The sequence below is a fragment of the Trachypithecus francoisi genome, unplaced genomic scaffold, assembly GCF_009764315.1.
Source record: "Trachypithecus francoisi isolate TF-2019V2 unplaced genomic scaffold, Tfra_2.0 Lachesis_group5, whole genome shotgun sequence".
In the NCBI taxonomy this organism is placed as follows: Eukaryota; Metazoa; Chordata; class Mammalia; order Primates; family Cercopithecidae; genus Trachypithecus; species Trachypithecus francoisi.
The window spans coordinates 39257451-39271091 of record NW_022681470.1 but is presented as its reverse complement, the minus strand read 5'-3'; the positions used below and the strand labels follow the sequence as shown (position 1 = coordinate 39271091).

At 42.0% G+C, this 13641-nt stretch overlaps 1 protein-coding gene across 1 annotated transcript in view; it reads right to left on the bottom strand.

Moving 5' to 3' along the window:
- RGSL1 (regulator of G protein signaling like 1) overlaps nt 1–12649 on the bottom strand; it is a 109374-nt gene extending 96725 nt beyond the window's left edge. Inside the window, exons 1-3 of the mRNA XM_033197828.1 lie at nt 12598–12649; nt 8757–8839; nt 3243–3317 (exon numbers count right to left, since the gene is read on the bottom strand). Of these exons, the coding sequence (XP_033053719.1) occupies nt 3243–3317; nt 8757–8839; nt 12598–12610 (171 nt within the window). The 5' untranslated portion in view covers nt 12611–12649. The remainder of the gene's footprint in view (nt 1–3242; nt 3318–8756; nt 8840–12597) is intronic.
- Between the last annotated feature and the right edge of the window lie 992 nt (nt 12650–13641).

Here is a 13641-nt window from a genome sequence, read left to right as displayed (position 1 = left end):
TGATGAATATCAATGCAAAAATCCTTAATAAAATACTGGCAAACCGAATCCAGCAGCACATCAAAAAGCTTATCCACCATGATCAAGTGGGCTTCATCCCTGGGATGCAAGGCTGGTTCAACATATGCAAATCAACAAATGTAATCCAGCATACAAGCAGAACCAAAGACAAAAACCACATGATTATCTCAATAGATGCAGAAAAGGCCTTTGACAAAATTCAACAGCCCTTAACGCTAAAAACTCTCAATAAATTCGGTATTGATGGAACGTATCTCAAAATAATAAGAGCTATTTATGACAAACCCACAGCCAATATCATACTGAATGGGCAAAAACTAGAAGCATTCCCCTTGAAAACTGGTACAAGACAGGGATGCCCTCTCTCACCACTCCTATTCAACATAGTGTTGGAAGTTCTGGCCAGGGCAATCAGGCAAGAGAAAGATATAAAGTATATTCAATTCAGAAAAGAGGAAGTCAAATTGTCCCTGTTTGCAGATGACATGATTGTATATTTGGAAACTCCCATCATCTCAGCACAAAATCTCCTTAAGCTGATAAGCAACTTCAGCAGTCTCAGGATACAAAATCAATGTGCAAAAATCACAAGCATAATTATACACCAATAACAGACAAACAGAGAGCCAAATCATGAATGATCTCCCATTCACAATTGCTTCAAAGAGAATAAAATACCTAGGAATCCAAGTTACAAGGAATGTGAAGGACCTCTTCAAGGAGAACTAGAAACCACTGCTCAATGAAATAAAAGAGGACACAAACAAATGGAAGAACATTCCATGCTCATGGATAGGAAGAATCAATATCGTGAAAATGGCCATACTGCCCAAGGTAATTTATAGATTCAATGCCATCCCCATTAAGCTACCAATGACTTTCTTCACAGAATTGGAAAAAACTACTTTAAAGTTCATATGGAACCAAAAAAGAGCCCACATTGCCAAGACAATCTTAAGCCAAAAGAACAAAGCTGGAGGCATCACGCTACCTGATTTCAAACTATACTGCAAGGCTACAGTAACCAAAACAGCATGGTACTGGTACCAAAACAGACATATAGACCAATGGAACAGAACAGAGCCCTCAGAAATAATACCACATATCTACAACCATCTGATCTTTGACAAACCTGACAAAAACAAGAAATGGGGAAAGGATTCCCTATTTAAAAAATGGTGCTGGGAAAACTGGTTAGCCATAAGTAGAAACCTGAAACTAGATCTCTTCTTTACACCTTATACAAAAATTAATTCAAGATGGATTAGAGACTTAAATGTTAGACCTAAAGCCATAAAACCCTAGAAGAGAACCTAGGCAATACCATTCAGGACATAGGCATGGGCAAGGACTTCATGTCTAAAACACCAGAAGCAATGGCAACAAAAGCCAAAATGGACAAATGGCATCTAATTAAACTATAGAACTTCTGCAGAGCAAAAGAAACTACCATCAGAGTGAACAGGCAACCTACAGAATGGGAGAAAATTTTTGCAATCTACTCGTCTGACAAAGGGCTAATATCCAGAACCTACAAAGAACTCAAACAAATTTACAAGAAAAAAACAAACAACCCCATCAAAAAGTGGGTGAAGGATATGAACAGACACTTCTCAAAAGAAGACATTTATGCAGCCAACAGATACAGGAACAAATGCTCATCATCACTAGCCATCAAAGAAATGCAAATCAAAACCACAATGAGATACCATCTCACACCAGTCAGAATGGCAGTCATTAAAAAGTCAGTAAACAACAGGTGCTGGAGAGGATGTGGAGAAATAGGAACAGTTTTACACTGTTGGGGAGACTGTAAACTAGTTCAACCATTGTGGAAGACAGTGTGGTGATTCCTCCGGGATCTAGAACTAGAAATACCATTGGACCCAGCCATCCCATTACTGGGGATATACCCAAAGGATTATAAATCACGCTGCTATAAAGACACATGCATACATATGATTACTGCGGCACTATTCACAATAGCAAAGACTTGGAACCAACCCAAATGTCCATCACTGACAGACTGGATTAAGAAAATGTGGCACATATACACCATGGAATACTATGCAGCCATAAAAAAGGATGAGTTCATGTCCTTTGTAGGGACATGGATGCAGCTGGAAACTATCATTCTCAGCAAACTATCGCAAGAACAGAAAACCAAATACCGCATGTTCTCACTCATAGGTGGGAATTGAACAATGAGATCACTTGGACACAGGAAGGGGAACATCACACACCAGGGCCTGTTGTGGGGTGGGAGGAGAGGAGAGGGATAGCATTAGGAGATATACCTAATGTAAATGATGAGTTAATGGGTGCAGCACACCAACATGGCACATGTATAGATATGTAACAAACCTGCACGTTGTGCACATGTACCCTAGAACATAAAGCATAATAAAAAAAAGATGCTAAACTATTTAGACAAAAAAAAAAAAAAGTGAAACTGCGGAGAAGCATCTGAATCTACATCTGATAATGCATACTGATAATAATTATGTGGCCCATGGGCTGCCACTTTCCATCCCACATCCATCGCAGACATTGCCAGTCAATTCCCAGACTCTTTCTTGCTTAGATGTGCCCTTAAAGTTCTTCTCAGCATAGTTTCCCAAGCGTCTAACCTATCACGGTAGATGTGAGAATCGCATTTGCTAACTATAGACTAGAATATAATGGAAAGAATTCACCAGCAATTCCTTGGATGAGAAGTAAAAAATGTAAAAAGGAGAAATGTCGACCTGGATTGATGTTGTTAGTTCTATTCACTTGCTTTACAGTTTCTCCTATAGTTACCCTCTGGACTTCCTCTTTTTCTCCCTCTCCCAATTCACATATCAAATAGTTCCCTTAGGCCAGGCACGGTGGCTTGCGCCTGTAATCCCAGCAATTTGGGAGGCTGAAGCGGGTGGATTGCTCGAGCTCAGTAGCTTGAGACCAGCCCTCCATCTCTACCAAAAATACAAAAAATTAGCCAGGCATGGTGGCATGTGCCTGTGTGGTCCCAGCTACTTGGGAGGCTTAGGTGGGAGGATTGCTTGAGCCAGAGAGGCAAAGGTTGCAGTGAATCAAGATCGCACCACTGCACTGCAGTCTGGGTGACCGAATAGACCCCCATCTCAAAAACAAAAACAAAAACAAATTAACAACAGAAAACAGATATAGTTCCTGTATCCTCCACCCTAAACCCTGTACCTCTGAAGAATCTTACTCACCAAGTTACAAGGTATTTCTGGCCACAAGCTCCACTGTGAATTTTCAACAGTATAAAATGGTGTCTGACCAAAAACCTACAAAAGAAAGCTAGGAAACAGTCAAGGGAGTAGAGCTTCTCTTCATGTATATGACACAGTCCATCTGCAGCCACAGAGGAAGGGAGGTTCCATGGCTCTTTTCTTTCAAGGGACATTAATTCTTAAATTTATTCTACTGCATCATCTTGCCCTGCACACATGCAAAAAAGCTCTAAACAGACTGAATTGCAAGATTCATTTATCTTTTGGCTCCACCATGCCCCAACCTGGGACCTGTCTTTCCTGTGGAGCCTGAGCCGACCTGAGAGCTATTTGCTTGTGTGCAAAGGCCAAGGCCCATGGTATTAGAATGTATTTACTTTGTGTATTCAGTATTCACTTTTCTCCCTGGACTTAGAGAGTTAAAGCAAATGTCTAAAATGTTTTCCCAGTGAAAAATAGCTTTGGATTTACCTAAACTGGAGAAGACAGAGAGGACTAAAGATGTGGAGACTGGGGATACAGATTACATAGGGAGGTGTTGGGAGCAAGCCCCCCAAAATCCGACCATAAACTGGCCCTAAAACTGGCCATAAACAAAATCTCTGCAGCACTGTCACATGTTCATAATGGCCCTAACGCCCATGCTGGAAGGTTGTGGGTTTACAGGAATGAGGGCAAGGAACACCTGGCCTGCCCAGGGTGGAAATCGCTTAAAGGCATTCTTAAGCCACAAACAATAGCATGAGCGATCTGTGCCTTAAGGACATGCTCCTGCTGCAGTTAACTAGCCCAACCTATTCCTTTAATTCGGCCCATCCCTTCATTTCCCCTGAGGGATATTTTAGTTAATTTAATATCTATAGAAACAATGCTAATGACTGGTTTGCTGTTAATAAATATTTGGGTAAATCTCTGTTCGGGGCTCTCAGCTGTGAAGGCTGTGAGACCCCTGATATCCCACTTCACATCTCTATATTTCTATGTGTGTGTCTTTAATTCCTCTAGCGCCACTGGGTTAGGGTCTCCCTGACCGAGCTGGTCTTGGCAGGGAGGCATTGAGAGTGTCCAAAATTGATAATGTTAATTCTAGTATACTATCCCCCTTTGTCATGGAAAAGAGACTGTCACCTAGGCAACCACCTTTGAAATAGATGGGAAAGGACTTCAATGTTTACAGCTTTGTAAACTTAAGCAGTCTCACCACGGACAAAAAAATGTCTTCAAAGTGTCCCAGAAGTATTTGCAGAAAACTAGAGGGGCTGAAGCTCCAATTCCTAACTGAACTCTCAGCACATCATGTCAGTCTGACCATCTCCCCAAGTAAACAGCCCCACACTTTTGTTAGTGTATGGCCCTCTTCCCTCAATCGCATTTGTCCCTTGTCCCTGGCTGTGAGGTGCTGAAGGAAGGTGATGTTGCTGTCTGTATTTTACAGTTAAAAATCTGTCAAGGAGACTCAGTCCTTAGGGATCTCTCTCTGCTCTGCACTCAGTGTGTAACACAATACACCCTGACTGGTATGTTAAGCTACCTTTAAGGAGTGGCTGTAGGACTGTTGTTATGCCCAGACCGTTTGTTCCCCGAAGAAGACCACCAGAGTCCAGAGTCAAAGCCAAGCGGCAAGGATCTTTAATGCAAGTTCGAACTTGGTCCCTCCGTTCTACAACATACAAGAGGGCCCGGAACAATGCATGCGCTTGCTTTTTATAGCTTGAGGAAAACAGGACTTGTAAAGTTGCAGGGGAACGAGGGAATTCTCTAGGTTACAACATTACAATTGGTTAACATTTTAAGTTTATATATTTAGCAGTTTTTTTATTGGTTCCTGCGCTTTCACAAGCGGCTGTGTTCTTATCGGGGACTTCCCAGGTGGTGTCTTTCTAAAGTTGAGATATATGGTAGTCTTTGAACTGAAAGATATATTGGTGGGGAGACATATGGTGGGATGTGCCCAGGAAGTTGAGAGATATATGGAGGGGAGACATATGGTGGGATGTGTTTATACGGGGCTCAGGAAATTGAGAGATATATGGCAAGCACTGGTAATTAGAGCAGAAAAAGAACAAGACAGGGACTTTTACAATTCTTGTCTATACAACGTCAGGAATCTATAGATAACATGATGGGTTAGGTCTGGGGTCAACTTTTAACTAGGCTCAAGGCGCCGCCCGGGCTGTCTGCCTGTGAATTTCATTTGATCTCTTTCATTGTGAAGTTGTGAGATTATGTAGGAATGGGGTTTGGAAGCAGTTTCACTACCCAACATTTATACCATAGAGGGCACAGGCTACAGTGGAAAACACATCAATCCTGGAGCCAGCAGACCTGGTCAGCTCCTAGAACTGCCCCAGATTCAGTGTGTGATCTTAGGCATATCATTTAACTTTTTTTTTTTTGATGGAGTCTCGCTCTGTCACCTGGGCTGGAGTGCAGTGGCACAATCTCAGCTCACTGCAACCTCCGCCTCCCGGGTTCAAGTGATTCTCCTACCTCAGCCTCCCTAGTCGCTGGAATTACAGGCATGTGCCACCATGCCTGGCTAATTTTTGTATTTTTATTAGAGATGGGGTTTCACCATGTTGGCCAGGCTGCTCTCAAACTCTTGACCTCAAGTGATCCACCTGCCTTGCCCTCCCAAAGTGCTGGGATTACAGCAAATCATTTAACTTCTGAGATCCATTGGTAAAAAGGGAAAATACTTCCTACTTCACATGGTGACTATGGGAGTTAAGTGGTAGAAATTTGTAAACTTAAGGAGTATTCAACATGAACTACTACTGCTGTCTCTCTTTATAGGCCATAGCTGCCTAAGTGGTCAGGACTTTCTTATACTCTTGGCTGGAACTCCCTCCCCACATCACTCTCTATTTCTAGAACATTATTGTGAGCTGATTTAATTGTGTTGGTGAATTGACTGATTAACAGGTCTTAAGATTACTTCTTGACTGGGCGTGGTGGCTCTCACCTGTAATCCCAGCACTTTGGGAGGCCGAGGCAGGCAGATCATCTGAGGCCAGGAGTTTAAAATCAGCCTGACCAACATGGAGAAACCCCATCTCTACTAAAAACATAAAAAATTAGCTGGGCGTGGTGGTGCATGCCTGTAGTCCCAGCTACTTGGGAGGCTGAGGTGGGAGAATCACTTGAACCTGGAAGGTGGAGTTGGCAGTGAGCCAGGATTGTGCCACTGCACTTCAGCTTGGGCAACAAGAGCAAAATCTGTCTCAAAAAAAAAAAAAAAAAGATTACTTCTGAAACCTTTATTAAGACAGTGGCAGAGACAATAGTAAGAATGAGAAACACATGAAAGACCCACTCTCAGAGAGGCCTCTTCTTTATCCTGATTTTAATCCTATTGCCTGACACCACCATCCGTCCAAGCACCCAAACCTATTACCCTTGCTTCCTTTCTTCCTGTTACCACCTCGCCCAATATTTAAACAGTGACATGGTCCTATATTTTGTTTTGTTAACAGTCTCCTCTACTTATCCCATCCTCCTCTCCCCTTTCCCTTTAGACCCTCATTACTTGCCACCTAGATGACTGAAACAACCTCCTAACCACTTTCCCTTCCTTCTTTAAGGTCTCCTGCCCACCCATTGGCCAGACCTCTGCAGAGTAGTTTTCTCAAATGAAAGCCTGAACATGTTACTCCTTTACTTCAAATCCTTCGATGGCTCTCTAACGCCTTAGGGTAGTGTCCAAACTCCTAGGCATAGTTTGCCAGATCTCCAGGGCTTGGCACAGCCTGCCTGTGCAGCTTATCTCTTGTGGTGTGTGTCTCACCCGCACAACCATTCTTCAGCCTTTCTGATTTACTTACGATTTGCCCCAAAGTATCAAAGGATTGTATTCTTTGGTGCCTTTACTTTCTGTTCTGTCTATAAGGCTTTTGCTTTTCTTGCTACTCACTCCGTAGTCTTTTCCTCCTATTTTTATTTATTTTATTTATTTTTTATTTTTTTGAGGTGGAGTCTTGCTCTCACTTAGGCTGGAATGCAGTGGTACGATCTCGGCTCACTACAACCTCCCCCTCCTGGGCTCAGGTGATTCTCGTGCCTCAGCCTCCCAAGTAGCTGGGATTACAGGCTCCTGCCACCACGCCCAGCTAATTTTTGTATTTTTAGTAGAGACGGGTTTCACCATGTTAGCTAGGCTGGTCTCAAACTCCTGAACTCAGGTGATTCCCTAACCTTGGCCTCCCAAATTGCTGGGACTACAGGCATGCGCCACTGTGCCCGGCCTCCTCCTATTTCTTTATGCATCCTTTCCTCCTTACCTTCCGCTTCCAGTTAACTGTCAAGTACCTCCTTGTCTTTTAATATTTAGCTTGTGTCAGCTTTTCCTGACTCTTCCAGGTAGGGATGGTCTCTCTGTCTTGTGAGTACTGTACTCTCACTGACTCCTGAAAACTTCTGTCATGTCACCCAGACCTTCTAAATATCTCTCCCACTGGACTGGGAATTCCATGAAGACAGGAATGCAGGGATGGTGTCATTAATATGTGCCTCCCCAATACTAAGCCCAGCCCAGGGGCGGGCACAAAATAACCACCCGATAACCACTTGTGGGATATAGAGGGTGTTTTTCCCACTTAACTGAAATTTCGCCTTTTACTATATACCCTCTCAAGGGAAATGGTGCATCAAGATGAGCCACAATTCAAAAGGCACCAGTGTTAAAATGTCACCGAGCATTTAAACCAAAACAGATTCAGGATAAGTCTAGGTTTGGGTTTAAGAATACTTGGATGTTTGAGGTTTGTTTTAGTTGCATAGATTAAGGAAATAGATAGGCTCGTTCCAGTCAACAACCATCGCTTTGTAAACACCTAGTAAAGGGAGTAGAGCAGAAAAAATAATCCTCAGTCCTTGTCCTGCAGGAATTCACTGTCTCATAATCTACTGGGGTCCACACACACACACACACACACACACACACACACAGGCAACTCAAGAGAGTTGCAAAGTGCCAAGGGGCTCAGAAGCAGAGAAGTTCCCATCAGGAGGTTCCAATGCTGAGGACCTAGGAATTCCTTAAGGAGAATGGAATTTAAGCAGATATTTGAAGAATATTTAAGATTTTCATAGGTGGAACTATGGGAAAGGTATTCCTGGCAGAAAACAAACATAGCCCAAGCAGAGGTTCAGAGGTGGAGGAATGCCAGGGATACCCAGTGAGGGTAGAGCCTATGTCACCAGAGCACTGGGAATCAGCAGAGGGTGTGATGGGAAGTAACTTTGGACAGGTAAAAGCAAGTAAGGAGGCTGGGGATTTAGGATCTGACGACATCAACCATGGGAAGCTTTTGGAGATTTTAAAGGTGGTTCTGGTTCATGTTGATTTGCTCAAATTAAAAGAGTTTTTTTATTTAAGAAGAAATTTAGTAAAACCCCAAATAACAATAAGCAAACAAAAAAGTCACTCAGCTTTGTGAGATTCCCTATTCAGCTGCTAATGAAATATTTGTATTTAAAACTGAGAATGCTTACCGGGAGGGAAAGAAATGTGTTGAAAAAATCGGCAAAGATTTCATCCTCTAGCAGAATTATAAGATTTGTAGAACCGATTATCTCTACATGGAGAGAGAGAAATAAAAAAACAAAACATGAATCAGAATCGCATTCAGGTTCAGAAAATGAAGCAATCGAATGGATCATTTCACATTGCCAAATCTCAGCATGATGACAGCTTTTAGGGTCATCCAATTCAATCTCTCCCCTTCTCCTGGACTCTCTTTTTCAATATCGTTCTGCTTAAACACTCCCAGCTGTGGGGAGCTCACTCACTCACAGGTATGCCCATTCTGTTTATGAAGAAGGCGAAGTGGTAGATTTCTTGTTTCCCACTGTGACTATATTCCTTTACCTTCTATATGTAAAGATTATGCCCTCTGAAGCTTGACAGAATTCACTTAAGTCCCCTTAAAAGAGACAGTGCTTCCAGTATTTATAAAGACATCACAGACGTCTGCTTTCCAACAACCCCACTGGCTAGTCACCAAGCAGTTCTTCAACCCATTCCTCACACGGCCATCTCTCCATCTGGTTCTCTCATTGGCTGGAGTGGTACTCACAACTGAAACACTTCAAATGCTTCCCAGAGCAGAACATAAGAGAACTCTTGCCTAGGTTGCATCTGATGCTAATGTAATGGGGCCTAAAATGGGGTTAGCTTTGGGGACTCTCATATTACACTATTAACTCCATTATGCTTTTACTTATGCAGTCACATTTCAGAAACCAGGGCAGGAATGTATATTTATTCCAGTCAAATTTCAGTTTGGTAGGTTTGGTCCAGCATTACAGCCTGACAAGAGCTTTCTTGAATGTTAATTTCATCATGCAACATACTTATTACTTCTCTCAGGTGTGATCATCGTGCTGCCCAAGTTAAGTCAAGGAGATGAATGTTGAATGTCATAAAGCCAAATACGGAGACCCCAGGTGAACAAAGCAACTAACTCCTTCCTTTAATTTACTGCCTATGCTCCTTAGAGGACAATGGTCAACTAGTGAATAATAAACTAATTGTTTGATCAATGGCCCAACATTACTCAGTCATACCCAAAGTTCATAATAAAAGACTGAAGAATGGGTCCGAATATTATGCCCTAAGCTCATCTCTCAATCTAAGCATCTGATGAGGATAGCATCTGATGAGGACAGTAAGTGCCATGCACAGTCACAAACATGTAGTTATGATAACATAAGAAAACTAAATGATCATTTTTCCTGATGACACTGGGTGGTTGTTGACTTCATATAATAGAAATAGAATTAGAAACTCCTGGTCAGGCATGGTAGCTTATCCCTGTAATCTTTGGGAGGCTGAGGCTGGTGGATTGCTTGAGGCCAGGAATTCAAGACCAGCCTGACCAACATGAAACCCTGTCTCTACTAAAAATACAAAAATTAGCCAGGTGTAGTGGCGGGAGCCTGTAATCCCAGCTACTTGGGAGGCTGAGGCAGGAGAATTGCTTAAAGCCAGGAAGTGGAGGTTGCAGTGAGCTGAGATCACACCACTGCACTCCAGCCTGAGTGACAGAGTGAGATTCTGTCTCAAAAAAAAAAAAAAAAAAAAAAAAAAGAAACCCAGACAAACACTATTGTGAGTGACAGAGCTGGTATCAGCACTTGCCCTCTGTTCACATATATCTTTTTTCTTGCTGTTAAGTGTTATGTGTGTTTTATCTGTACCCTTCCCAAGCCCTCTGCTCTTCTTTTTATAAGCAGTCTTTGATTTATTTAATCTATTCCATATGAATGATTCCAAAATCTATGTTTTCAGTCCAGACTTTTCTTCTTGACTCTGGTTTTAAATGTACATGAGCTACGGGCCAGATCTGTGTGCACATCCAGTAGGCACTTTCGTCTCAACTTGTTCAATGTGTCCAGACCTCCCACCTGCTTCTTTTCCTACATGCCCAGTCCCAGTTACTGGAATCATCATTCTATAAATGATCTAATCCAGAAAACTGAGACTCTTCTCTCTGTCTCTGCCCCTGTCTCTCACTCTCACTCTCAATCTCTCTCACTCTTGCTCTCTTCTTCTCCCTCTCTCCCCTTCACGCCCCCCACATGCAATGGGGGACTATGCTATATGGTTTCTCTTTGTACCTATCTCTGGAATCTATCTTCTTATTTCCGTCCATAAAGTTACTCTTCCATTATAGGTCTCTATGCTCTCTCACCTAGACTATCGCATCAGCTTCTTAAATGGTCTCCCTAGCTCCCATCTCTTGTCCTTCCAACCACCCTCCACACACTGCCGCCATAATCTGTTGATATTATTGTTAAAGTCTTTCAAAATCTCCTCGATGTCCTAGAAGGTAAAATCCAAACTTTCTAGTATAGTATCTGAGGCTTCACCCCATCTGGCCTTTGAGTTTCCTCCCAGCCTCATTTCCTGCCTCTCCACACTCTCTGCCTCCTGTTTGCAAGCTAAGCCAAGACATTGCTATTTTCTGCATGTGCTAGGTACTCTCACTTGAAACCTCCACATCTTTGTTCCCATATTCCCATTGCTTAAAATGTTTTCTCAAGCACAGTCAGCTCACAAATTAATAGCCTTCCATTAAGAACTGGTTTACATATAATCTTCTTGGTGAACCAAGAATGGTAGAATCTACCACAATGGTCCCTACACCATCACGTATATCCTCCATTATTACAATTAACAAGTCTTACTGTTTTTATTCATTGATATATCTGTCTTCCTCATCAAACTGAGCATATGAGAGGAGGGACTTTGTTTTTTCACCTTCCTTTTTCTAGGCTCTAAAAGTGTTTCCACAATGTCTAAGTTCTGTAAATGTAGAATAAATTGTTCTTTCAAAAGATAGTCTTCAATTTTTTTTTTTTTTTTTTTTTTTGCCAAAGTCTCACTCTGTCACCCAGGCTGGAACGCAGTGGCATGATCTTGGCTCACTGCAACCTCTGCCTCCCAGATTCAAGTGATTCTTGTGTCTCAACCTCTCGAGTAACTGGGATTACAGGTGCACGCCACCATACCTGGCTAATTTCTCTATTTTCAGTAGAGATGGCTTTCACCAAATTGACCAGGCTGGTCTTGAACTCCTGACCTCAGACAATCCACCTGCCTCAGCCTCCCAAAGTGCTGGGATTACAAGGATGAGCCAACGCTCCCAGTCGATGATTTTCAATCTTTTGGACTTTTGTTTGTTTATCATTCATAGAGTCTAACATGGATTTGTTAAACGAGTACATTACTGAGCCCATCTGAATGCAGAAAAGTGGGGTTTGGCAGAAATTCCCCAGTGATTTTTTTCATAGCTACACACACTGCTGATGGCAAGGGGCTTGACTATGCTAGGGCTTGCCACTGACAAGACAGTCTTAAGGAGATACAGAAACAAGGCTCTGTATATCCTTCTCTTCCTCATCCTCTCATTTCTCCATTCTTGTTTTTCCTTCTTACCTGTTCTGCCTTCAAACTTCCTAATAATTTGAGAAGGCTTTTAGCACCCATTCCACACCATGATAATACTGACTTGGCAACAAATTAAATCACTGCATAATCTCAAACCCCATACCAGTCTTCTTTCTGGAGGAAAGGTGGCCCAATCCACATTTTACTTCCTCCCTCTTAGTTGTCTTATGAATAAGGCCCTGACCTACCCTCAAAGATCTGGTGGCAGAAGGTAGGAGGAAGGGGAAGAAGGAGAAAGAGAAGGAAAACAAAGGCATGAATAACACAAAAGTCACCCATGGTGCCCCTGAATGGCTCAGATCTATTAACCACTGGGAAAATGAATGGTTTGCCTTATTTGAGAGACTCAAGGCCTTGGAGACATCCCTCGCAGAGACTCACCAGCACTGCTCATGTTGTCATGCTTTTCCTGACACAGTAATTTGTTAGGGGCAGAATTATCCCCCAGTCAACAGAACTTTATCCATTGTGAACAGGTAATGATGCCTTCTCTAAGGGGTTCCAGATTCTATCTGGCGTGACCTACTTACTTCTGGTGTAGGCTTTAATCTGAAGATAAGTCTTTATCTTACCTAATCTGCTGAATCCCCTTGGACATACAAGACTCCTCCTATATTTAAGCCTTTAGTTCATACTATTTTATTGGACAAGTTCTTTATAATTGTGCCCAAGATCTCTTGTCTGTTCCAACCTCTCCCATGCTAAGGTGACGTTTGCATTTGCTAAACTCAGCTCCTAAGGGTCTTGTAAATGATTACATTTGATGTAATTTTAATAAGCAGTATCTCCTGGATATTCTGCCCATTTAAAACATCAACCTCCATTGCTTGAGCCCAGGAGTTTATGATCACACCACTGAACTTCAGCTTGGGCAACAGAGTGAAACCTCATCTTTAAAAAATTAAAATTAAAACATCAGCTTCCAAGAGGCTTAAATTCCCTTTCTCTGAAGGCTCTTCAGGCACTTGGTTTTCTCATTAAACAACTCTTCATTTCTCCTGTTCTTCCCTAATAGGAAGTAAATATTAAGATGAAAGACTAAAAGCCCTATAACCCTTCAAAATTTAGCCAAGAATTACTGAGAATAGAATTCTTCAACCAGAGAGGGTTTAAAGAATTTGAAAGTCTTGGGATTATAGGGAAGCTTATATAATGTCCAAAAGGCCTTCCCATGTGGGGTGGGGGGAAAACTGAAAACTGGAAGGATTATTGTTAATAATGAATCATCAATAAAATATCACTTACATTTGAAAAAGTGCTATACTTTCTTTAGAATATATAAAGACCAAATACTGTATTCTACAGTGATTTTAGTGAGAAGAGATTCTTGCTTTACATCTTGATGTTTTATGTATTGCAAGATGAGTTTGTAGCTTACCATACTTCTTCAGTCTGTTATCAGTTACCTTATTCATTAGTCAGTTT